The sequence below is a fragment of the Dipodomys ordii genome, unplaced genomic scaffold (genome assembly GCF_000151885.1).
Source record: "Dipodomys ordii isolate 6190 unplaced genomic scaffold, Dord_2.0 Scaffold1, whole genome shotgun sequence".
In the NCBI taxonomy this organism is placed as follows: domain Eukaryota; kingdom Metazoa; phylum Chordata; class Mammalia; order Rodentia; family Heteromyidae; genus Dipodomys; species Dipodomys ordii.
In genome coordinates this window covers 25013471-25038562 of record NW_012267217.1, presented here as the reverse complement: position 1 = coordinate 25038562, position 25092 = coordinate 25013471, and the positions used below count along the sequence as shown (strand labels likewise).

General features: G+C 40.3%; 1 protein-coding gene across 2 annotated transcripts in view; it reads right to left on the bottom strand.

Moving 5' to 3' along the window:
- Lrch1 (leucine-rich repeats and calponin homology (CH) domain containing 1) overlaps nt 1-25092 on the bottom strand; it is a 167005-nt gene that overhangs the window by 9392 nt on the left and 132521 nt on the right. For both annotated transcript variants that reach the window (XM_013010369.1, XM_013010377.1), the window contains exons 16-18: nt 18623-18732; nt 15386-15523; nt 10031-10108 (exon numbers count right to left, since the gene is read on the bottom strand). In XM_013010369.1, coding sequence (XP_012865823.1) covers nt 10031-10108; nt 15386-15523; nt 18623-18732 — 326 coding nt within the window. The remainder of the gene's footprint in view (nt 1-10030; nt 10109-15385; nt 15524-18622; nt 18733-25092) is intronic.

Here is a 25092-nt window from a genome sequence, read left to right as displayed (position 1 = left end):
AATTGTATTACATTCTGGACCTGCAGTTACTATGTGATGTGACCAAATAAAAAAAGCAAACACGATCCATTACAGTATTCAAAAATAGAAATCCCTTCTGGAAAACACTTTTCTGACAGTCTCAGAGCCAACCTAAGGAGGAGCACATGAAAAACATGGAAATTGGTGAGTGTCTGCACATCCTCCAGGTGGCGCCCTAACAGGAAAGTGCTTCCTTCCCTGGAGCTCTCTTGCCAGGCAGAGGGTGGGAGTTGGCAGCCAGCCCCCGTTCCTGCCCTTCACAGTTCCCTTTGCAGGAAACTGGAAGGAATATAACTGGCCAGCCAAGCAGTCATTTTCCAGATCACACTTCTCCCTTGATCAACCATGGTATTCCTAAGGATTAATATAGATCAAAATATCAGCTTCCTGTCTCCTGATTCATCTACAGCTCAAGTGACCAGTCCTGAATTAGGACTGGAGGTGAATGGCTAGATTTTCATGTATCAAGTACATCTGTGCCTGTCTTGGAGCCTTCATCCTCCTACCCAGGGGCAGCAGATGCTCATGGGAGAAGAGGAAGCAGGCCGCGGTGCCACACCCTGCGGATGAGGGACTGTATGGACACACTTTGTTGTCGCTGTTATTTTTTTCAGTCAGTGCAAGAAGTTACTGAATGGGAACTGCCTATTACACCAAGTTTGTGCTTCTGGAGAAAAAAAAAGGTGACTGCTAAACGTTCAGCTTCACAATTCAGAGACTGCTGAAGAAATGAGAGGCATAAAGTGTGCAAAGCAAAGGCTCGGAGGGAGGAGCCTGGGATGGGGCAGGGAGCCAGCTCAGAGCGTGTGGATGCACATGCAGGCCTTAGACAGACAGAACATTCCAGCGGTAAGCCATATAGACCAGCACTACAAAGAGAATGTGGATAAGACAGAAGCCTATTAGGTCTCGAGAGCGGAGGGCAGAAGTTGGTTGTGGGGGTTTCTCCCCGAGGGCCAGCAGAGTGTCAACAGTCTTTCGAATGTGATGAAAATCCGACCGCAGGATGTCATACGGAGAGCAGAGGTCAGCCTATTCCGAGGGCAGCCGTTAGAACAGAAAGAGAGTGGAGATGATTAAATATACACCCAAGGACAGCTGGAAAGCAGCACACAATTAGGTTTCGTGCAAGTGGCGGAAGTAGCCCTGTATTTCAACCAGTTAAACCCCTTTTCCCACCACCAAAGATTTTCAATTGGTTACAAAAGAAAAACAGGATACCCAATTCGCTTTCTGGAAACAGAGCAGAGGGATCCTTGACCTACAACAACCCCGGGAGGGACAGAACATTCTATAGTTTTCCACACCCTTCTGGGCTTCAAAGAGCTTTCATATGCAAGCCTGTCATGTGCTCCCCGAGGCTACAAAAAGAAGTTTGCACTTGGGATGTTTAGGACTTAACCTTGCTAAAGGAAAAACATTAAAAAATTGATGATTTAATCCTTTATTTCTTTTATTTTTTTTTCCAGACAGGATCTTGTTCATGTAAGCTAGGCCTCATACTGGAAATCCTCCTGCCTCAGCCTCTCAGGTGCTAGGATTACAGGCATGCACCAGCATGACCACCAGCCTTACTACTCGCTTAATTCATGTATTTCCCTAGATGTATACAAACTGAGTATTTTGCTCCAAAAGTTAATTCACATATATATATATATATATATATATATATATTATTTATGCTCATTTGAGGACTACTGGTGAACTGGAGAATGCTATTCCTTACATATGTCACAAAGTGCATTAACTTTCCTATTTTTGCAAATATACATTTAAGTATGGAGAAAGTTTCTGGAGTTAGAGTACAGTTAGAGGAACAGCACTCCCACACGGATTTGGTACAGGATCTGGGCTTCCGTGTTTTACCCTTAACAGTCAGACCAAACACCTACTTAACTGAAAGCAAGACTTAGAGACTTAGCCTTTGGAGTTGACCTCACAGCCCACTGCCGCCAGGAAGTAAGTGGTTTTCTTACTCACAGACTTGCTGGACCACAACTTTAAACTGTGGAGCTTAAAACTAGCAATGATGATCATGGCAGTGTGGAATAAGAAAGAAAATTTGAGGTTTTACTTTCACATTAAATAAGGATTGAAATATTTGTGAGCTATCCCCATGAATGCCATTTCATGTCCACACTCAGCAAGAAAGTTTCAAGTGTGCACATTTCCACATTTCTTCGAGGCAGATACAAATCAGAGTAAGTGATTCTGAAGAAGTTTGTCCTGAAGTTTCTTCTGAAGTTGCCCCCACCCTCACATAAGCTCTCAGGCAAGCGGGTGAATTGAGTAAATCTACAACCATTTGTTTCTTTCTTTCTGAAAGTAGAGATCTTGTTACCAAAAGAGTTTTGAAGTTTAACAGATCATCCAGATCTTGCATGTTTTCTGAAAGGATCTGGAGGTATCAATGCAATTCTATTGTTAAGAGTTCTCCCCAAAATTAAAACAACTACAGAGACTGAATTTCACTGGGGAACATGTTGCGTGTCACGTGCACCTATGTGCCAGTACTGGGACTGGAACTCAGATTTAGGTCATGCCTAGCACTCTATGATTTGAGTCACAGCTCCACTTTCAGCTTTTTGCTGCTTAGTTAGAGATAAGGGACCCTTTGGTTTGTCTGCTCGGATTGGCTTCAAGCCTTAATCCTCAGATCTCAGCCTCCTGAGTTGCTAGGATTACAGGTGTGAGCCACCAGTGCCTGCAGTGTTGATTTGACCTAAACAAAACAGATGTAAGATAGAAAGAAGGCTTACATGTAAACTGTAATATTTCCATATTAAAAGGAAACCACTGCATCTCCAGTGAGTATTCAAGACATTTTTCAGAACCCCATGGAGCATGTTTGGTCCCCACCCTGAGAGTACCATCCAAGGCCTGACTAGCCCATTGCTGCCGATTTCAGGGTGTGTATTCAGGCATGAAGTATGCTCAGGGGTACACTCCCCCAAAAGCTCTATCACAGATTACTCTTGTCATCCATGTAACCATTCCACGAAGGCAGAGAAGCTGGGTGTAATTAAACTCTAATAGGGCCTAGAGTCACCGCTATGTGGTTTAAATTAATTGAGGACCTCTCAAGGAAAATGAGTGATTCTAAGCCAGCAGGTAGACAACAATCTGAAGCATGATAATGAATGTGTGGAGTGGGCTGCCATGTGGACTGCTTGAGCACTGATCTCTGCTTCGGCCCCAGGGCTCAGGACATCGGCTCCAGCCCTGGCAAAGGGACCATGATGTATATGTGGCTGAAATTCCTAAGGGAGCTTGAGACTTTCGGACTTGTGTGCTTTCTGCAATTCCACCTTAGTGAGAGGGATTTAGAGTTTGACTTTATTTCTTTCTGAAAATGAAAACTGGACAATGCAAAAAAGGCATAAAAATTATAGAGTTTAAAGAAGAATTTTACCATGTCTTTAAAGAGCATTTGCCACTTTTGAAACTACTTGAAAACCCCAGTTAATTCACTCAGAATCTTCAGAGGCAAATACAGATGCTAATTTTGGTCATGGAGAACAAAAATCAGTTCATCAAGGTCAAGTGATCAAGAGAGAACACAAGTACATGACTGAGATTACTATTAAATACTGCATCCGTTTTCCCAAGTAATATGGACATACACAGAAAATGTGGGCATATCTGGCAATGGGCCTTGTTTTCATAGATATTCTGAGTGTCATACTGTCTAACTTATAACAGCTAACCTTATCTGGAACTTATTTACTGAAATATAATTCTAATTTATTTATTTTATTTTTATTGAAATATAATCTTAATTTCAGAGGTCAATATGCCTAAATTTTTTAAATCTCAAAATATCAGCATAGTTACATTGTCAGTCAGTCACTTTGAAAGATTTAAAGCCCCAATTTTTTATAAGAAAGACAAGGAAGGCAGAGGCAGATTTCCAATCTTCTCCAAATATATAATGATCAAGTGCTAACTTTATGGATTTGGAAGGTAGCTCTAATACAGATAAGCTAACTTATTTACAAATATAATTTAAAACCTTTTTTGTTAAGATGCTGCTTCTAAAATGGTTTGTTCTCAACCAACCACACAGAAAAGCCATCAGACCAGTGACCTAAGGTAACCAAGAGGAAGGCACTGGGAAAGGATTCTCATCCAAACGTAAATGCATACAAGATAGCAGATTTTACATGCTACAGATGCGCTCTTTTTTAATGAATTATGAATTTGCAAACTTTGTAATACTAAGCTTGCCAGTCTGCATCTCTGATTATTCAACCTTAAAATTAAACAATATAAATGTAAAATTAAAACAAACATTGTAACAACAATCTCATCCAACCCTTAACACCCCCCCCACTCCAAAACTGATATGAAAGTCATCAGTTTGGAGCAAAAAGAGGCATACGCTTAAAGAGGATAAGGAACTCACTTCTCCCCAAGGTGAAAATAAAACAGGAGCCTCAATTTACACAGTGTATCTTTTCAACAACAAAAATCCTGATTCTCCAAGTGAGTAAGGGTCATTTCCTAAATCCTCACAATGGGTACAACCTAGGAAACTCAGTACTGTTACTTTCAAGTAGAAAATCTCAAAATACAAAAGTACAGGTATGCAAACCACTAAACAGAAGAGAAACTCAGCCACAATTACATTGACATTACATAATCATGGTTAGCACGGGAACATACTCTAGGGTTTTATTGTTAACTCCACTTGCCTGGTGCAGAAGCTGAGGGACCCCACTTGGCTTGCCTTTGCCGATGTGAATGAAAACCCATCACCTCCTATCACCTCCTGTGGTAGTGAAGGGACCTGAGGTTGCTAGGCAGACAGGAGGAGCCACCAACTGCAATGATGTCTGTGGCACTGACCAACTGAGACTCCATCCTGTGCCGCTGTCTCCCTGGAAACAGTAATAGAGGAAGGACGAGACAGCTAGTGTTCCCCACTAATCTAAACAGCAAGACTGTCACATAAAGGGCCATATTCCTACAGAGTTCTGAGACCAAAGCTACTTCCTTAAAACTGGGTAGAAAACATTCCCTGGGAAACCAAATCAATGTTTTCTAATATGTTGGGGTGTGTGTGTGTGTGTGTGTGCATGTGCATGTGTGTATATGTGTGTGTGCCAGGTGCCAGTAATGAAGCTTGAACTCAGGGCCTATTGCTCTACCTTAACTTTTTCAGTCAAAGCTGGTGCTCTTTTGCGTGTGCCACACCCCCGCTTTTGGCTTTTTTTTTTAGCTCAGTGGAAGAGCACTTGCCTGGCAAATAAAGGCCCTGAGTTTGGTCATCAGCTCTTGGGGGGAAAAAAGCTATAAAAGAATCTCACATTATTATCTTGCTGCCCAGGTTGGCTTTGAACTATAATCCTAGATTTTAGCTTCCTGAGTAGCCAGGATTATAGGTATAAGCCACCAGCATCTGGCTTTCATTTTTCTAAAAGTATGTGTGTGTCCACACATGTATTCATGCACGCTCATGAGCATGCCACTATTCCTGGGGCTTGAACTCAGGGCCTATGCACTCTCCTTGAGCTTTTTTTGCTCTTAAGGTTAGCACTTAGAGCCACAGCTCTACTTTCAATTTTTCAGTGGTTTAAAAGAGTTTCATGGACTTTCCTGTCTCACCTGTCTTTAAACTGCAATCCTCTGATCTTGGCCTCCGGAATAACTAGGCTCACACCCAAGTGCCCAGTTTCTAATACCTTCGAAGCTTCATAAATCATAGGCTTCTCTCACCCTAAGAGAATATTGAGAATCATAAAACTTCCCTAAATTTAGGTCAATAGCCAACCACGAATCAGAGGCCATGAAGGACCAAAGGGGCAGAGAATTGGCAAGGGAAGCTCAGCTGTCCATAAATAGCTTCATGTACCCAGGCTTAGACAGTTGGGTGATACAAAGACCCTGTCCTGAAGATCTAGGAGCCATCAATGCCTTTCAGGAGACCAAGTTGGAGCCCACACAGAAATCAAAGACAATTGCACAATGTCACCAAGCCAGCATCAGCCTCCAAAAGGTATATGGACTGTCCTTGCCCTGCCTACAAAACTCAACATGGCCCCCCCACAAGAAGCCACATGGATGGAAAAGCCACACCTCAGACCACTGCAAGACCATGCCTCCCCTCCATTGTAAATAGTTAGCTCAACATTCCGTGCAGGACAGTCTTGCCCACTTCCCTCAACTGTTTATTCAGTATATTTAGGGGCTAACCTACCACGTCCTGTGTGGACACATTTCCTGGATATTCAACTAACCACAGACCAGTTGTGTGGTTCCAGCTGCTGAATCACACATAAATGTTTCATGAAAGATCACCAGTCCTGATGGAAATCTCTGTGATTTTGCTCATGTAAGGAAATACAATAAACTATCATCATCGAGACAACTTTAAAATTGCTCCCATCCTCTTATAGGACTTTACACGTAATACTGAAACTAGATCTCCTTAGCTCCTTGTATCTGTCCACATGCTCCTGATATAATTGCATGAACTGCTTACCTGGATGTGCAGTTTGAGTTGATGCCTCTAACAAAGGCTATTTTAGCATGTAGAATGCAGAATTCAAAGTCTGAGTTAGCTTATGTATATGAAAGTAGTGTGGAAGGAAAACAAAGAAGAAGCTTAAAACTTACAGAACATTACCTATGTTGATTACAGGGAAATCAGTGGATGTGTGTTCCCAAACATCTGATTCAACAGAAAAAAAGTAATGCTATTCGTCCTATTGTCCTATCTGTGCGTGCATGCATGCATGCATGCGTGTGTGTGTGTGTGTGTGTGTGTGTGTGTGTGTGTGTGTGTGTGCGCGCGCGCATGCGCACATATGCGCGCACATGCATGCGCTGACACTGGAGCTTGAATGTAGCACCTGGGTACTATCCTTTTTTTTTTTTTTTTAACAAAGCTGGCATTCTACCACTTCAGCCACAGCTCTACTTCAAACTGTCTGCTGATTAATTTATATGTCTCATGGACTTTTCTGCCTTGGCTAGCTTCAAATTGGGATCCTCAGATCTGAGCCTCCTGAGTAGCTAAGGATTGCAGGCATGAGCCACCAGCACCCAGCTCTTACCACTGCTGTCAGCAGTACTGGGGTTTGCAGTTAGGTGGCTTGAGCAAACCCTGGCCCAGTACTATTTTATTAAAATGTTTAAGTATAGATAGGAAACTTCTCCAAGAACCCCTGTGAAACAACTGTCATTCTAGTGTAAATCATCAGTGCCAGTGAGCCAGACAGACATTCAACCAGCACCTCTTTAAGAAGGGAAAGAAGCATGCTTATCTAAGAGGGAAGAGCTCATCTGTCTCTACCACATGGCAACCCATTCTTAGAGCGGTGACCCATTCCTGAATGGAAACTTCCTTGTGCCTTCTATAAGATTCAAATATGCCAACAGGACAAATTGCCAGCTACTTTCCAATTGAGAATTGCTGGGTTTCCACTGAGGTTATTCCTTCCTCTTAATAATATTCTAAGAAATTCTAACTGTTCAGTGTGTGTGTGTGTGTGTGTGTGTGTGTGTGTCCGTGCACACATGTGCTTATGTGGCTAGCACTCTGTGTGTGTGTGTGTGTCCGTGCACACATGTGCTTATGTGGCTAGAGGCTAGCACTCCGTGTGTGTGTGTGTGTGTGTCCGTGCACACATGTGCTTATGTGGCTAGCACTCTGTGTGTGTGTGTGTGTGTGTGTGTGTGTGTGTCCGTGCACACATGTGCTTATGTGGCTAGCACTCTGTGTGTGTGTGTGTGTGTGTGTGTGTGTGTGTGTGTGTATGTGCACATATGTGCTTATGTGGCTAGAGGCTAGCACTCTACCACATGAACCACAGCTCCACTTTTAGATTTTTGGTGGTTAACTGGAAGGCAGAGTCTCATGGATTTTCTTGCCTGGACTGGCTTTGAACCAAGGATCAGTTACCTGAGTAGCTGTATTTACAGGCATCAGCTACTGGTATCTAGCTGCTCATACCTTTTTTTTTCTAGTAGGAATGGTCTAAAAGTAACTCTCACTACAACTAGAATGCTACTGAAGTATCCATCAGGATGGCTATCTATGTACATACTCACATGCACCCTGTAGACTTGAAAAAGTACTTAAAACCTCAAAAGTAACTTCCAAAATATACTTGTTACTAAGCATACTGCATTGGGACGTTGGCAAGACAGGTCATTTGGTTTTTCTATTTTGACTTTCTTTGGAGTTAGGAGCCACCACTGATGCCTGGCAGCCAATGCCAGGGGCAGAATTTATGATACACCCTAACCTGCATTTTTATGGTGATTCAATTTCCTTTTTGAGTTAACAATCCTTACTCACTGTAAATGGATAAGGACATTCTCTTTTCATTTTTTACCACTGTAGCTAAAAACCTGTGAGGAGCTGAAATAATGCCAGGGTGGTAGGTCATAACTTAGTAGTTTTTAGTGCAGACCAAATAATCTACCCTCTGAAACCTGCCATAAAGTTCTCATTCACACAAGGGAATCTTACCTGCCCCCAGCAGAATCAAATTATTAGGGGAAGTGTGTGTTCTAGTGAGTATTTCAAGTCAAGAATGGACAATACGATATCAACATACAGATCAATACTGTTGAAAGAAGAATTGGTCCATTTTATAAGATTATATTTTTTTTCAAAATGTATAAATTCCTTTTGTTTGATACTGATTTAATAGAACACCTCTTTCCCTCAAAAAACAAAAACAAAAAACCAGAAAACTAGAATCAGGCCACTACTCTGAACTGCAGACCTCTTTGCTAAAAGACAGTGAGGAAAGTAAAGAATGAAATACAAGAAAAAAGAAGGAAGGAAGGGACATATAGGAACAGAGAGGAAAAAAGACCTTGATCAGTTCAACTCCTACGGCTGAACTGATTTATAATGAAATCAATTTCAGATGACACTCAAAGAGTATTTCATGATAGAGTCTTAAAAGTTGTTTCATCCACGTATGTGTGAGTGAGGTCAAGGAAAGGGGGGCAGATGAATGAAAGGGAGGAACAAATGCAGTAATAACATCCAATGCCTAACCTATGAAGTTAGAAAAATTGGTGGGAGGGACTGACAGGGAGGGAAAGAATGATAGAAAGGCTGGCATTGATCAAGATTACTGCATTTATGAACTGATTTATTGAATAGTAACTCTTTTGTACAACTACCTAAAGATAGTAAAAATATAGTTTAAAGAAGGAAAGAGAAATCCTAAGAAAGAGAATTTGTATTTATTTCTGTTTTCCACAAATAAGAAACTTTTCAGTGTAAATGGCTACTACCCCCAAATTCACAGAGTGGACTCAAGTCACCTTATGAAACCATTTTAGGTTCCTAACATTAAGTCTTTAAAAGCCTGAGAATCAAACATCTGGGCATAGGAACAAGTAACCAATTGTATGGTTAGAATGGCTATGGAGAATTGCCAAATGAGCAGATTAGAAGGAGAAACTGTAAATATAAATCATGAATCACTTATAAATCAATGCATAATAATAATTATTATTACTGGTATTAATAACAATAAGTACACTACTTTCAACACTGATTAGTTTGATTCATATACTCAAAATGCAACTGCTGGGAATTAAAACCAGCAATTAGTAGGCAACTCTGGGCTGCTGGGATAGGAAGCAATCCGCTGCCATCGCTCAACTCTCCAAGCCTCCCAATGCTGCCTGCTCCCAGGTCATGCAACCTCGGCCATTTCTGCTAAGAGAATCGACTGATGCCATCCAATCAGGCTGACTGATGCTCTTTTAAGTTTGGAATTTCACACTGATTTTAAAACCGTAAGGAAATTACTTTCCCTAAAGAAAGCCTCAGAATTGAACCTGCAATGATAAAACCATTTTAATTTCACGCACTAGAACAAGTTAAATTAAAACATTGTATAATGTATCCAAAATGATTCCTTGAGAAAGGAAGACTAAATGAGAGACACAAAGCTTTACCTGTATTTAACATTTCAAATACATATAGTACAGGTTTATTTTAAAATATGGTTCACTGAATTAAGTTTGATGTTACCTCTGGTACTCCTAGTTTCCGGCATGCCTCCAAGAAATTTTCCACATTTCTTCTGCATTTGGCCATGCTAAGTTTGGGCTGCAAACATAGAGAAATAACATATTAAAATAAGAATTACAGGCTGGGAAGGTAGCTCAGTGGTAGAGTGCATGCCTTGCAAGCATGAGGTCCTGGGTTCGATTCCTCAGCACCACATAAACAGAAAAAGCCGGAAGTGGCGCTGTGGCTCCAGTGGTAGAACTCTAGCCTTGAGTTGAATGGCTGAAGGACAGCGCCCAGACCCAGAGTTCAGGCCCCATGACCGGCAAAAAAAAAAAAAATAATAAGAATTACAAGATTTTATTAAAACCCTGAATGCTGTGGTTTATATCCAGACATGGTGTGTGTACATGTTTGAGTGCCTATATGTATATGTGTGTATGCATGTATACCTATGTGTACATCCATGTTATATGCAAATTTTTCTGCACACAAATATAGGCATGTATGTACATGCATGTACATACACACGTACACATTTTATAGGATCATGCTGCTGTGTAACTTACTTTAATTCACCAAAAAATATACCATAACTATCATCCTTCTAAAACAAATACATCAAATCCACCAGGTTAATTAACATAGAAGTCATGCAAATATCAGATTTAACCAGAAAGATGCAGCAAAATAAATAGCAATAAAAACAGGACTTAACCCAAAGCTAACCCCCCACAGTTCTAATAACTGAGTGACCTTCTTTTCAGAAGATCTTGAAGGTGAAGGATAACAGGTATATCTGATTCATATTCTCTAGTTTTGACACATCTGATTTACACTCTCTAGTTTTGACATGATAAATTTCAAACTTTCTTGATGAATTTTGATACTGCGCTATTGATTTCCTTAGGAAAACAAGCACATAATAATCTTGTGCAGAAGTCATGTTTTTTTTTTCCTTCCTTTCCTTCTAACGTCCCTCTCTCCCCCTCCTTCCCTTTCTCCCTTCCTTCTTTCTTTCTGTCAATTCCTCCATCTCCCTCCTTCTCCCCCCCCCTTTTTTTTTTACTATGCCAGGGCTAGAACTTGAACTCAAGGCCTTGTACTCTTACTGTGGCTTTTTTGCTTGTTTGTTTTTTTGTTTGTTCATGGCTGGTGTTCTACTACTCAAGCTACACATTGTAGTTCCAGAAGTTGTGTTTTATACAGTCTTCTCTCATCCTGGTTATAAGTGATAGAAGGAAATTGAGGACACAAATCAATCATCATTAAAGTATAAATCTGTGCAGTATTTATTCTAAGAAGAAAAGGCCTGCCTCCAAGCCGTAAGGAACGACGTGGTTGGGAAGTGAGAATACTGTCCATCCTGGCTCCATCAGACACTGTGTCTCTCTCAATATGGACCACATAAAGAAGCACTAAACAGGTGCTTAGGTGGCTTTGCCTACCCATGCCCATCTCAGGGCAGGGTGGCTTCAGGAAGGCTCAGGAAGAGCAGACAGGAAGAGCAGACCTGAGGGAGGGACATGGGGATAACAAAGGAAGAGGTTCTAGACAAGTCAGAGCATGAAGAAGCATTTCTTCCCATGAAATCCCTACAATTGTCTCTGACCCTCTGGGCCAATTATCTTTCTCCATTTACTTCTTATGGTTTAGTGGATCTATTCTAAAGCTTCGATGGTACCCCACAACATTCAAATTAGTTAGGTCACCCTAGAAGAAGTCAATGGAGAGTGCACTCAAGCTACACAAAGAAGATTCCTCATATCTGGAAGAAAGAAAGTCTATTCTTAGCATTATTATCTAGCCTCAGGTAGAAAAGTACTTGTCATAAGGACAATGGTTAGGGTTTTGCCTCAAAGAGTGAAAAGACACACTAATTATATTAAAGAACACACTAATTGAGGGGCCAGTGTTTCCTTCTTAAACTCATTTTTCCTAAGGTACAGTCTCCTGGCAGATGGATAATGGCACAGATTTTGTCTATCACTGTCTTCCTTGCACTTGGGATAAAAAAAAAAGGCCAATATTAGTTTCATGAATGAAAAATTGGAATTCTCAATAGTAGCAGCAATCCTGCTGGGAAAGGTAGCTGATGGTTGAGAGCTAGCCATATTTCTTGTTTATTCTGTGTATAACATTACACTTGGTATGAAAGATATAACTGTGGAACCCAAAAGACAAACCTCATGGCCATTTAGCTCTAGTGGAACGGACATATCAACAGTCAGAGGAAGCCGTGGTATGATCCAGGATCACTCCTCATGGCTGTGAGGTTGTGACAAGGAAAGGAACACAAAAACACACACAATGACAGCCATTCTACAGGGAGAGGGCTGGGCCTGCTAACAGTTGCAAGAGGCTGACTAGTATAAGTGGTCATTTACTTAGAAACCAACATGCCAGATGCTAGTGGCTCACACCTGTAATCCTAGCTACTCAGGAGGCTAACATCTGAGGATGGACATTCAAAGCCAGACCAGGCAGGAAAATCTGTGGGATTCTTATCAATAATTAACTGCATGCACACACACAACACACACACAGAGACACACAGACACACAGATACACACACACACACACACACACAGACACACACACACACTTAAGCTTTGGCTTAAGTGGTAGAGTACCAGTCTTGAGAAAAAAAAGCTAAGAGACAATGCCTATGCCCTGAGTTCAAATCCCATTATCAGTTCAAAAAAGAAAAAATAGAAAAAAAAAAGAAACAAACTAAATGTCTAAGCAGAAAAACTATACTTTAGCATTGGCTAAAATGTGGTAGTTTTAAAAAGCACTTTTGGAAAGAATTTTAATGAGATGAATATTTAGGCTTTTCTAATAAAATTTAAATACTACCAAATAGTAGATGTGAGAAGCTTACTAAGGAAAACGTGGAAAATGTTAAGTAGAAAAAAGTGATTAGTAATGATTGTCTTTGGTAATGTAATAAAGAATGATTTCTTTATCTTCTATATTTCTCTATTTTCTCCAGTCAGGTAGTATTTCTACTTAAAAAAAATATTTTCTAGGGGCTGGGAAGATGGCTCAGTGGTCGAGTGCTTGCCTTGCATGCATGAGGCCCTGGATTCAATTCCTCAGCACCACATTAGCAAAAAGAAAAAAAGCCGGAAGTGGTGCCGTGGTTTAAGTGGTAGAGCACTAGCCTTGAGCTGAAGAGCTGAGGGACAGCACCCAGGCCCAGAGTTCAGGCCCCATGACTGGACCGCCCCCCCCAAAAAAAATATATATGTATATACATATACATATGTATATACATATATATGTATATATATATATGTATACACATATATATATACATATATTTTTTTCTAAAAAATACAGCACTTTTTCCCAGAAAACTAATACAATACACACAGAGTAAGAAGTTCCTGGTTATGACAGTAGAGTACACTCTTGGTTGAATACACACTGTCTCTAGCATCATTTAGGAAAAATAAGTCAGCATTTGGCAAACAGCTAAATTTTGTGGCAATTTGGACCTCATCTGTAAAAGATGCTGGGAAGTTCCACATTAGATAACAGGCAAAATTTACTGTCCTACACCAAAGCTATAAGGATCAGATTTGAAAAGGAGCCAAACTAGTCTTTTCGCTCCCAATGTTTCTGGCACCACAAAGTAGCTAAATTTAAAATTTAAAAAAAAAATGAACATTACAGAAAAGAAAGTGAGAACTGAAACAATGATCAGTTATTTTTTCCTGCTTCTGAGAAAAAACAGAAGTAGGGGACATACTGCCACAGTGAAAGCTTCCTGGGGGAGGAGAGGGAGAAGAGAAGAGGAAAAGGGGCTTCATTCAAGTTTCCATCCTAGAGATTGTCCTGGAGATTACGGCCCCCAAAGTTAAAAAAGTCTGCTGCGCATAAACATGACAGTAATGGTTCACCTTTTCATGGATCTGCTATGTTATGCCTCATCTCATCCTAACAAGAAGAGGAAATCAAGTTGCCGAAAGTCTTACAGTTTTTCGAAGTAGATCAGGAATTTTAATTCGGTACAGACATTCTTAGCCCCTAAGCCCTTCTGCTCCCCTTAATGCAAAGCAAAAGCTATGCATAGAAATCCTTTCTTCACTGTTTGTGGAATCCTAAACAGGCTTCAAAGACACGCTTATCCAAAATGCCAGCTACTCAGCCAGGAAGCTGTCTCTGTATCTCTCTCCTGGCTCACATCACTCTGGGATTTCCTGGCTTCGGGACTTTGGGTGTAGCACTGTAGTAGAGTGCTTGCTTAGCACAGAGGCCTTAAATCTGATTCCTACAAACATAATAAAGAAATATTTCTAAACATAAAAAAAATAAAGGACAAGCCAGGTGCAGTTGGTTCATGCCAGCGGCCCTAGGTACTGAGGAGGCTGAGAATCATGGTTTGAAGTCAGCCCAGGTAGGAATGAGAATCATGGTTTGAAGTCAGCCCAGGTAGGAAAGCCAATGAGTCTCTTTACCTCCAATTAGCTGCTAAAAGCCAGAAGTGGAGCTGTGGTCAAGTGGTAGAGTGACAGCAAAAAAAGCTAAGAGATAGTGCCCAGGCCTGAGTTCAAGTACTGACACACAAAAAAACACCCACAAGTATCCCCTGTGCATGTGCTATTTACCCTGTATGGAGGTGAGAACTTGAGCACACTGGTGTGGGTGCTTCACCTTCCTCACTAGTTATCCCCAAACGCAGTGTGATAAGGCAGCTGTTAAACTCATGACCCACTGACTAACCTCTGACTTAGCAGATCATTATGCTATTTTCCCAGAGTGCACATCTTTACAGGGCTATCTCAAAATATCAAAGATAAAAAAAAAAAAGAAACTAATTGCAAGCAGGTATAGTGGTTGTGTGCCTCTGATCTCAGCACATGAGAGGCTGAGGTAGGAGGGTTATAAATTCAAGGCTAGCCTGGTCTACATCATGAGTTTGAAGCCAGCCTGGAATACTTAGCGAGACCTTGTCAGGAAAGGAAGGAGAGAGAAGGGGAGAAGAAGGGAGGTAAGAGGAGAGGAGTGAAAAAAGGGGAGGACCATTTGCCTAGTGATTTTTTTTTGGTCGGCTGTGGGGCCTGGGCCTGGGCACTGTCGGCCAACTCTTCAGCTCAAGGCTACCACTTGAGCCACAGCACCACTTCCCACTTTTTCTGTTTATGTAGTACTGAGGAACTGAACCTAGGGCCTCATGCACGCGAGGCAAGCCCTCTATCGCTGAGCCAGCTTCCCAGCCCCGCCTATTAACTGTAAAACATTCTTTCTAGTGAAAAAGTTGCTTTCCTAGACCGCCTCCCTTTTTTTCTATTCTTCTGGATTTGTGGAGCCCAACAGAAAGGATTTGAGCCAAGTTACAGGGGATTTCCTTTGTGTGCCTTTACTTACAACCGCTGGGGAGGGAACGTGAATGCTGCCCACAGAGCGTGGCCGCAGGTGATTGACCAGATGGCAGAGCACCACGCCGTCCATGAGTGCCGCCCCCAGGTCTTCATGCAGAGAGACCTTCAGCCTCATCTCGATGCTCTGGGGGAAAGAGGAGAAAGCCAGTTGCTACCGAGAGTGAGAGAACCTGACAAAAACAGCTAAAAGCACCTACAAACTCACTGTGGGGAGGAGGAGGATAAAGCAGAGCTAGAAAATATCAATGCCCAGAGCTAAATATCAATGCGACTTAACACTTTCAAACAATAAAAATTCCCTCTGTCCAGAAACACATTCAGTAGTTTATTATTTATTGATTTATTGATTGAGCTGGTACTGGGGCTTAAACTCAGGACCTAGGTCCAGTTGTTTAGTTTTTTGGGCTCAAGGCTGATGCTCTACCACTTGGGCCAAAGCTCCAATTCTAGCTTTTCAGTAGCTAATTGGGGATAAGAGTCTCACAGGCCTTCCTGTCTGGGCTGTCTTTCAACTAGCAAATCTCAGATTTCAACCTCTAAGGAACTAGCATTAGAGGTGTGAGTCACCAGCACTGGGCTTTCCGGCTACTTCTGGCAGCCACATCTTCCTGCTCATCTTGAGAAAAAAAATTCTTCTGCCCAGTTCTCATTCTCCTTTCCTTCTGGAACTCCGCTGGCATAGATTTAGGTCACTGATGTGCCTATGGATCACCAAATTCTCTCTCTGTCTCTTTCTTGTGGTATTTGGGATCAACCTCAGGGCCTCCTCAATGCTAGGCAGGAAATCTACCATTTGATTTATGCCTTCAGTCCCTTTTGTCTTGGGCATTTTCAAAGTAAGGTCTCACTTTATACCTAGGCTGTGATCCTCCTAACTGTGCTTCTGTCTGTCACTGGGGATGACAGGAGTGTACTACTGAATCTAGAGACTGTGTTTTCTCTTAAAAAAAAATATCTGCCCAGACCTAAAATTAGACATATAATAGAGTTATATAAATCTCTCAATGAAATATATCTTAATTTTAAGATACCCTTTGAGTCTCGAATTGTGTATCACTAAATCAAACTATTAAGTGATAACATTATAACATACCACTAAGTCCTTCAACTCTGTGTCTCAGATATATGATGTAAACATTAAACCACAGAGCTGGCCAGCCTTCTCTTCACCTGTCAGAGGGCCAGCATGTAAGGGTTCAGCCTCAACACCCGCAGAGGCAGAGGAAGGAGCATGGCCACCCCACCCTCTAGGGAGCAGGAGAGAAATCAATTCTAAAACCCTGAGTGTCTGCTCTGTTCTAGAAGCCCCTTCTGAGTCTAAGCCTATGAAGAGATGGCTGGATCTGGTTATTTGCAATAAATGAAAACTTGAAAAGCAGGCATATATGGCGGCTGGGAAGGTGGCTCAGTGGTAGAGTGCTTGCTTTGCCTGCATGAGGCCCTGGGTTCGATTCCTCAGCACCACATAAGCAGAAAAAGCCGAAGTGGTGCTGTGGCTCAAGTAGTAGAGTGCTAGCCTTGAGCTGAAGGGCTGAGAGACAGCGCCCAGGCCCAGAGTTCAGACCTTACGCCCAACCAAAAAAGAAAAAAAAAGCAAAGGAGGAGGCAACAATGCTTGATAAGAAATGTACTCATTACCTTGCCCATGTAATTGTAACCCCTCTGTACGGTATTTTCACAATTAAAAAAAAAAGCAGGCATATAATAGAATCACATAAGTCTTCTTTGCAGAACTGTCCTGAGTGTAGGCATGTAATTATTTAAGTACTATTTTAATCTCTAATTTTATGTTGCTGAATTAAAACACAAATGATCCAACATGACAGTGTATCACAGAGCTATAAGATACACATCACTTTTTGAGAGGAATATCTTAACTTCTACTCTTGTTTTCAAGTTCTTTCTCTTTGTGATTGTTCAGTTAACTACAGTCAATTAAAAATGCTGCTAAGAGCTGGGCACTAATGGCTCAACAGGCTGACATATGAGGATCGTGGTTCAAAGCCAGCCCAGGCAGGAAAGTCCATCAGACTCTTATCTTCAATTAAATACCAAAATGCTTGGAATGGAGCTGTGAGTCAAATGGCAGAGCAGTGGCCTTGAGCAAAAAGGCTCAAGAACAGTAGCCAGGCCATGAGTTTAAGCCTTAGGACTCTTGATCACCTGTTTTACCATATGTGAAGTATGACCTACACTAACGAAGCTTTAATTTAACTAGCTTTAATTTAAATTTTATTCCTAGTACTCATTGCTCCTTGCAACCTGGAATTGCATCTGTTATCTGTTCCCTGTTTATTTACAATAGACTACAGGCTTCCTATCATCAGGGCCTTTGTGTTCCTATATCCAACACCTTCAATCCTGCCTTAGTGCTCAATAATTACTCAGTGAAAGAGAAGGTTAAATAGAGAATCTGGATCCTTTCCGAAGCTCTGGAGTCATCTTCTACCTCCAGTCACAGTGCTTCTTGGTGAATGAAAGTTCACAAAGCAATTTCTTTTTCTTTTTTTTTTTGCCTTCTTTTTTAATTGGTCATGGAACTTGAACTCAGAGGCTAGGAATTGTCTGTGAGCTCTTTTGCTCAAGACTACAGCTACACTTCCAGTTCTCCAATGGTTAACTGGAGATAAGAGTCTCATGGATTTCCTTGCCTGGGCTGGCTTTGAACTATGATCTTTAGATCTCAGACTCCTGAGTAGCTAGGATTACAGATGTAAGCCACCAGTGCCCAGCTTCACAAAGCAATTTCTAATGTGCATCCTTGTCTGTCATAATCCTATCTACTCAGAAAGCTAAGATCTGAGGATTGTGGTTTGAAGCCAGACCAGGTAGGAAAGTTCATGAGACTTATATCTGCAATTAAGCATCAAAAAGTTTTAAGTTGACCTGTAGCTCAATTGGTACAGTGTTAGCCTTGAGCAGAAAAGCTCAGGACAGCACCCAGGCTCTGAGTTCAAGCCCCAGTACAACACACACAAAAACAGTAATGCTCAAGTGTTTTTAATATTTCTACTTCTCTACTTTCGTATATTCTTTTACAAACCCCATAAAAGGAAATTAGAACTGTTTTCAGTACACAAAGAACTGAAAGTCCGAGTGTCTTACCCAGTCCCAATGAGTCAGAAAGTGACCTAGCTAGAGTTGGAACTAGGACTTTTTAAAAATACAAAATTCTGCTTCAGTCTTGGGATGGACTGTTTGGTTGCTAGTATTTCCTGAATACCTCACGAAGTTGTTCCACCAGCTCTTTCTCTTCTCTCATTTGCTCCATTTTCCTCCGAATTGTAAACTGTGGGTCTACAGATTCCAAGTTTCTCTGAGGCCTTAGAAACACTGTAACAGAAAGTAGAAAGATTTTATGGGCTAGTCCAGAGGGCTACTTATGTTCAAGTCAAACTTACAGTTTTCTGATTCATCCCCAACAATTTATTTTACCACACACAAAAACACTGAAATTCTGAGTTTACAGGACAAGCCTGATTCAAATACTCTAGAGAAAATGATAAGTTACTTTAGATTGTGTGAATAAGGAAGTCATGTCTTTTGGTGACAGTAGAACGAATCCATGGAAATGTCTGGGTTACTGTGAAGACCACTCATAACCTGACATGGTAAATTAAAACCCCTTCATATAATTCTATAAAGATAATAAAAATCAAAGCTAAATAGGTAACTAACATGTTTAGGTAAATGATTTTTGTTGGCATAACATTTTTATAAGCCTCAGTTAAACACTGAGTGCTAAAACACAAGATTATATATCAGAATAGAGTAGAATAATACTGCCTCCTGTGATGTCATCTCTGAGGGTAGTAATGAAAAAAGGTGCTTCCTCTAAGTGGAATTTAGAAAACATGTTCTCTGTTAGCCTAGGTTGCAGATCAGGAGGCAAGCACTGGCATGCAGGAGGCCTTAGGAATGACCCCCCCACCCCCAGCACTGAAACATAAAATACTCTCAACCAATAATAATCCTTTAACATCTAGAAGATACCTTTTTTTTTTTTTTGGTCGGTCATGGGGCTTGAACTCTGGGCCTAAGTGCTTTCCCTGCAGCTCAAGTCCAGCGCTCTACCACTTGAGCCACAGCACCACTTCCAGTTTTCTAGTGGCTTATTGGAGATAAGAGATAAGCCGGACTGGCTTTGACCGTGATCCTCAGATCTCAGCCTCGTGAGAAGCTAGGATTACAGGCGAGAGCCACCAGTGCCCGGCTAGAAGGTATCTTTTATAGATCAATGAAGAAGGTAAACACAAATGCTATATGTGAAGGAGTGATTTTAATTCATGTTTTTGTCCTATAAAGCCCAGCATAGATTTCAACTTGTATTTTTTTCCCTTCCTAGAGATTTTTTTTTATCCTAGACTGTCAAAGCAGGGACCTAAGAGCTGTAAAATGCTATATTTAGTTTTCCATCTTGTGAATTTTCAGAGGCTAAGGGACTCATCCAGGAAGTTTGGGATAAAGAATTCTAGTGTGATGCTTGATTAGAAACGTACTCATTACCTTGCTCACGTAACTGTAACCCCTCCTCTGTACAGTATTCTCACAATAAAAAACTTATTTTTAAAAAAACAATTCTAGTGTGAGAAATCACAAATCTACATAGAAGAAGCACTGTGATTGCATACTTTCTCTGTCTATAATCTCAACAATGTCAAAGCTGAAGAGCTTCAACTTTTATTTATTCTGACAAACACTGCCTAGAGGCCATTTATATGATTCCAATGCATATGGATTACAAATATATACTACTTGTAATAAAAGCCTGGTATCCAGGACATCAAATTAAATATCCTGTGTTGGTCTAACTACTTTAATATCAATTTGTCCTCTGGTTTTCTTTCTAAATGAATCTTAGGATATCTTAATCTGCCTTCTGATGCACTAGGGATTGAGGATTGTGCTCTAATGAGGGCCAAGCCATTAGCCATTTAGTCTATGTATAAACTGTGGCCTGGTCCTCTGTTGAAAAGTATGTATGCATGGAAGTTACAGGCAAAGAAAACCAATGGCATGACACAGAAGGGATCTCATTAAAACCCACAAAAACCAAAGCCCAAAGGAAGTGAGATCAATTGTTTATGAAAATAAAGCCAACGGAAGAACAGAGTTATCTGGTAGGGAGAGACAAAGTTCACAGAGTAAAGGGAAGTCTCACAAATTAGAAAGAACAGAAGAAACTCAAAGAATACATTACACCCTCTTTATACTATATCAAGAAAAAAATCCACCCATCAAAGTATATCCATTGGAAGAGAAATGCATTAAAACGTAAGATCTAGAAATAATCCACACCTCTAAGAGAAAGCAACCAAATTTACCAAAAAAGTCAAAGAATGTGGAATGAGCTGTGTAATACACAGATGTGCCGTCAGGAGGTGCCCTAACACCATTTCAATAAACAATGTTTTCTTTGGAGGTTTTATTTTCCTTTGCTCCCCCCCCCCCCGCCCGGGGGAAATCTTATCTAATATGGCATGTTTAATATTTTCAATATGCTTTTATTGGCAACTTTCTCTCTGAATATGAAGCTATCAGGAAGTCAAATGAACCATGAGCTTTGGTTTAACAGCACACAATTCAAGCATGGAGGCCTTATTGGAGACCGGTGAGGTCTATCAGGACAATGCAATCGTGTCTGAGTTGTAATTTCCTGCGCCCCTTTTTATTTTAAATCCCTGTGCATCTTAAATATATACCAGGAACAAAGGGCATGTGCTTTCTGAATGCTGAGCAACCAAGAAGTGTTCATAAATACTTGAACTATAGTTTTAAAAATAAACTTTTCAAATACACATACAATTAGAAATCATGAGTAGACTTACTACTGGGTTTCTAGTAGTGTTATTCATTTTTATAGATTACCTGAGATTTTTAAACAAATTCTGTAGGCTCATAATAAATTTGTCAGCTTATTTCTGTCTGGGTCAAGGTATCAGGGAGTTACCTACAGAAGAATTATTCTGGTTTTGTTTATTAGTATGTTTTTAAATTTTAAGGACTTCTCTACTAAATTCAAGAGAACAAAAGTTTTCCTTGAGTCTACTGAGAAAATATTTAAAAGCAGTATCATTGTTAGCATCTACATTTCAAATCAAATTTCACCCCGTGAAAAGCAAAGGGAAGTGTGTGTGTGTGTGTGTGTGTGTGTGTGTGTGTGTGTGTGTGTACAGAAAAGGGGGGAAGTAGATTAAAAATACAGGAAAAAATAAAAGTCCTTTAAACTGTTTATTGTGTAGGATAATTTGAAACTATGTAATTGTTATAAAAGTCCTTTAAACTGTTTATTGTGTAGGATAATTTGAAACTATGTAATTGTTGTAAACACATCATTTCATTAGGCAGAAAAAATCTACTTCTCTGAAACTTGCGTTGTCATTACATTATTATATGAAATGCAATCTTTGTATAAAAATTATCATGTGGGCTGGGAAGGTGGCTCAGTGATAGAGCGCTTGCCTTGCAAGCATGAGGTCCTGGATTCGATTCCTCAGCACCACATAAGCAGAGATAAAACCGGAAGTGGTGCTGTGACTCAAGTGGTAGGGTGCTACCGTTGAGCTGAAGAGCTGAGGGAAAGTACCCAGGACCAAAGTTCAGGCCCCATGACCGGCAAAAAAAAAAAAAAGTGCATGATTACTTCTATGACCTAAACTTAGCCCAGTGAGTGGAAATTTCTCCTCTGGGGAAAGCATGAGGCTTAGAAATTTAGTTCTTACCTTGGAAGTTAAGAACCTAAACTGTATTAGTGGTTATAACATGCAAATTTAGCTAGGGCGCTAGCTCAGCCATGCTCGTAACAGTTGTGGCATGCACGAGATTCTGAGTTGGACATTAACCCCACAAATTCAAAGGCTGCACAACACAGTGGCTTTGAAAAAAATATCATGAGCTCATGTGGGGTGGAAATTGGACAAGCTCAGTCATTTATTTCCTCCAGATCTACTTACATCAAATATCACATTTAAAGCAACTTAAAAAGTCAGTATGTAAGACTCAATGCTACTCCTAGTGAGTTAGTATCTCTGAATGTGGGCCTAGGCAATTCCATCATGGAAGTCAGAGCCCAGATCCTCTGTAAAACCTCTCATGCCCTCCGTGTCCTCATGCTAGCAATGGGGAGGTTAAATGCTTAGTGCAAGATTATTATAATAAAAACCTAAGAGAAATGCCTATGCATATGTCCATTCACTTATTCTCAAGTGAAAACCAATGTCAAACAGGTCTAACGTAACACTCACCAAGTGAAAAGACAAACACAATCAAGAAGACAAGAAGGGTCTTTAACTTCAAGGGGAAGGATGGGAAAGGACACTGAGTAGTAGAGAATAAGGAAAGAAGGAAGTGCGTTCTCAGGTTAAGATCAGAGGTAAACCTGTGCCAGCCAATGCCAGAGGCAGGTAGACCTACAGATGAACTGACACTCTGGCCTCTGTTCCCCTCCGGAAATAGAACTTTGGGCAACCCAAACTTCTAAAATGATCATCTAGCCTGTTCACCATTATAAGAAGTTTCTTTACAGAATATATTCTAGAAGCAGAGTGCTGGTGGCATATACCTAGAATCCTAGCTGCCCAGAAGACTGAGAACTAAGCTTAGTGATTCAAAACAATATGGGCAGACAACTCCCTGAAACTTTTATCTCCAATGACCAGCAAAAAGCCAAAAGGTGGAGCTGTGGCTCAAGTGGTAGAGTGCCAGCCTTGAGCAAAAATGCCAAGTCAAAGTACTGAGGCCATGGGTTCAAGCCTTATTTTACTGGGGAAAAAAAGGACATATTATAGAGAAAATTTTTAAGTAAAATTGATTTGGAATAAAATACTGGAAAGAATTTAAGTAAAACAATCTTTATCTAAAATGTGACAAATTCCAATGAATAAGTAAAAGTTAAACTCTGTTAGACTGAGCTTGTATTGAGATGCTATTTCATTACAATGGCTAAGGTTGGAGGTAGAGCCAAAAATAAGAAGAAACTACATAGATATGATAGCCTTGAAGCGCAAGGAAAACCCACTGAATAGAATACTCCATGTGAGAGGAAGCATTTAGAACTGTAAAAAGTGGGCTCTGTTCTTCAACACCAGCTTGTATGTAAGACGACACACAAATTCTCTCATTTGCAGACTGCATTAGAAAATACATTCAAGTCCCAAGGCAAAGTTTAGCAAATTAAGAGCTGCAAGCCTGCACTGATGGCTTTGTAAAGATTTCTACACAGAAGATCATCTCTGGCCTAGGGCATGTGAGACACAAGTTACAAATAGAGAAGAAAAGCAACAACCACCAAACATTTGGCATGATTGACTGGAGTGGATGAAGACTTAAAAATATCCTTTCTTTCTTATTGGGTGAACCACATCATAAATTGAAACGTTCATATGAATTTGGGGGATTTTTCACTCACAGAAAAAAGAAGAACAAATGCAAGATTATTTTATGTTAAGAAAGATTTCCACAGCAATTGTTTGCTATGGGAACCACAGAATTTTTAACATAGCAAGGCAGCTTGGCTTAGTGGCAGACAAAGAATGGCTCCCATAAACCAAATGTGGATTTGTCTGAAAACAGACACTTAGGATGGAGAGGCCCTGGGTATGCAGCTACCTGAGGCACACCTTAGCTTTCTGGGCTTTAGTTGGTTCATCTGTAAGGACAGAGATTCTATAGCTACAGGAGATGTCTAATTTGTTCCCAGCTACTTAAAAATCAATCTATATTTTCAGGTATTATCTCTAAGGAAATGCCAAATCAACCGTAACTCTTTAACATGGGACTTTCTTTCCTTTAAATAGCATGACACCATAAATAGCCATTCTTTCTGAAAAACAAGAATTCCTCTCTTCCTTTCATTTCCTTTCTTATTTTTAAGCAAAAGAACAGTGTCACAGGAGTTTCCATTTAAATCTTTTCAACTTTTAAGATTTAAAGCAGGATGATGTAAGGGAAGATTTTTGTTTCAGGACTGTTACTTTCTAATTGTATTAAGTTTCAGTTAGAAATGTTAGACATCTAAGAAATATAAGTATTATTGCTTTTGGTATAAGAAAGTATAAAAGCATTTCAGCTGAATTTTAACCAGGAATCATGGTAGTATTTTAAAGACAAATCTACAAATGTGTGTGTGCGTGTGTGTGTGTATGTGTGTGTGTGTGTGTGTGTAAGATTTAAAAAAGAATATTCAGACAATGTATCTTCCTAGTTATGTGTTGACCATGGCTCTATCTCACATCTCACTTGCTTCCAAATAAATCCTATTCTGTTTCATTTAACGCTGCAGCTACCACTGTATTTAAAGTAAAATGAGCTGAACTGGCATTAGCCCAGGACAAAAATTTAGATATATGTGGTATGGAGAGTTTAATAATTGTACTTATTCTTTGTTTAATCTATTAGATTACTTAAGGTATCTAATGGCACAAAATTAGAATAAGTCCTAAGTGTCCTCCATTTTTCATTTACTCATAAGATTATTAGACTAACCTGCTACTCTTAAGACTTTACACTCAAAGAAGGTATCCAAAGTCAAAACATGCAGGTAGTTTGAAAAGCAAAAGGGCACTGATGCCATTTTTAGACATTTCTCAATGTTAACATAATTACTATCAGTGGAAGGCTCTTGGATCAGCCAGAGCAGCTTTTGATTACCTTGAAAATCTCGTGTCATAAGCAGAGATAATAAAAGAGCCAACT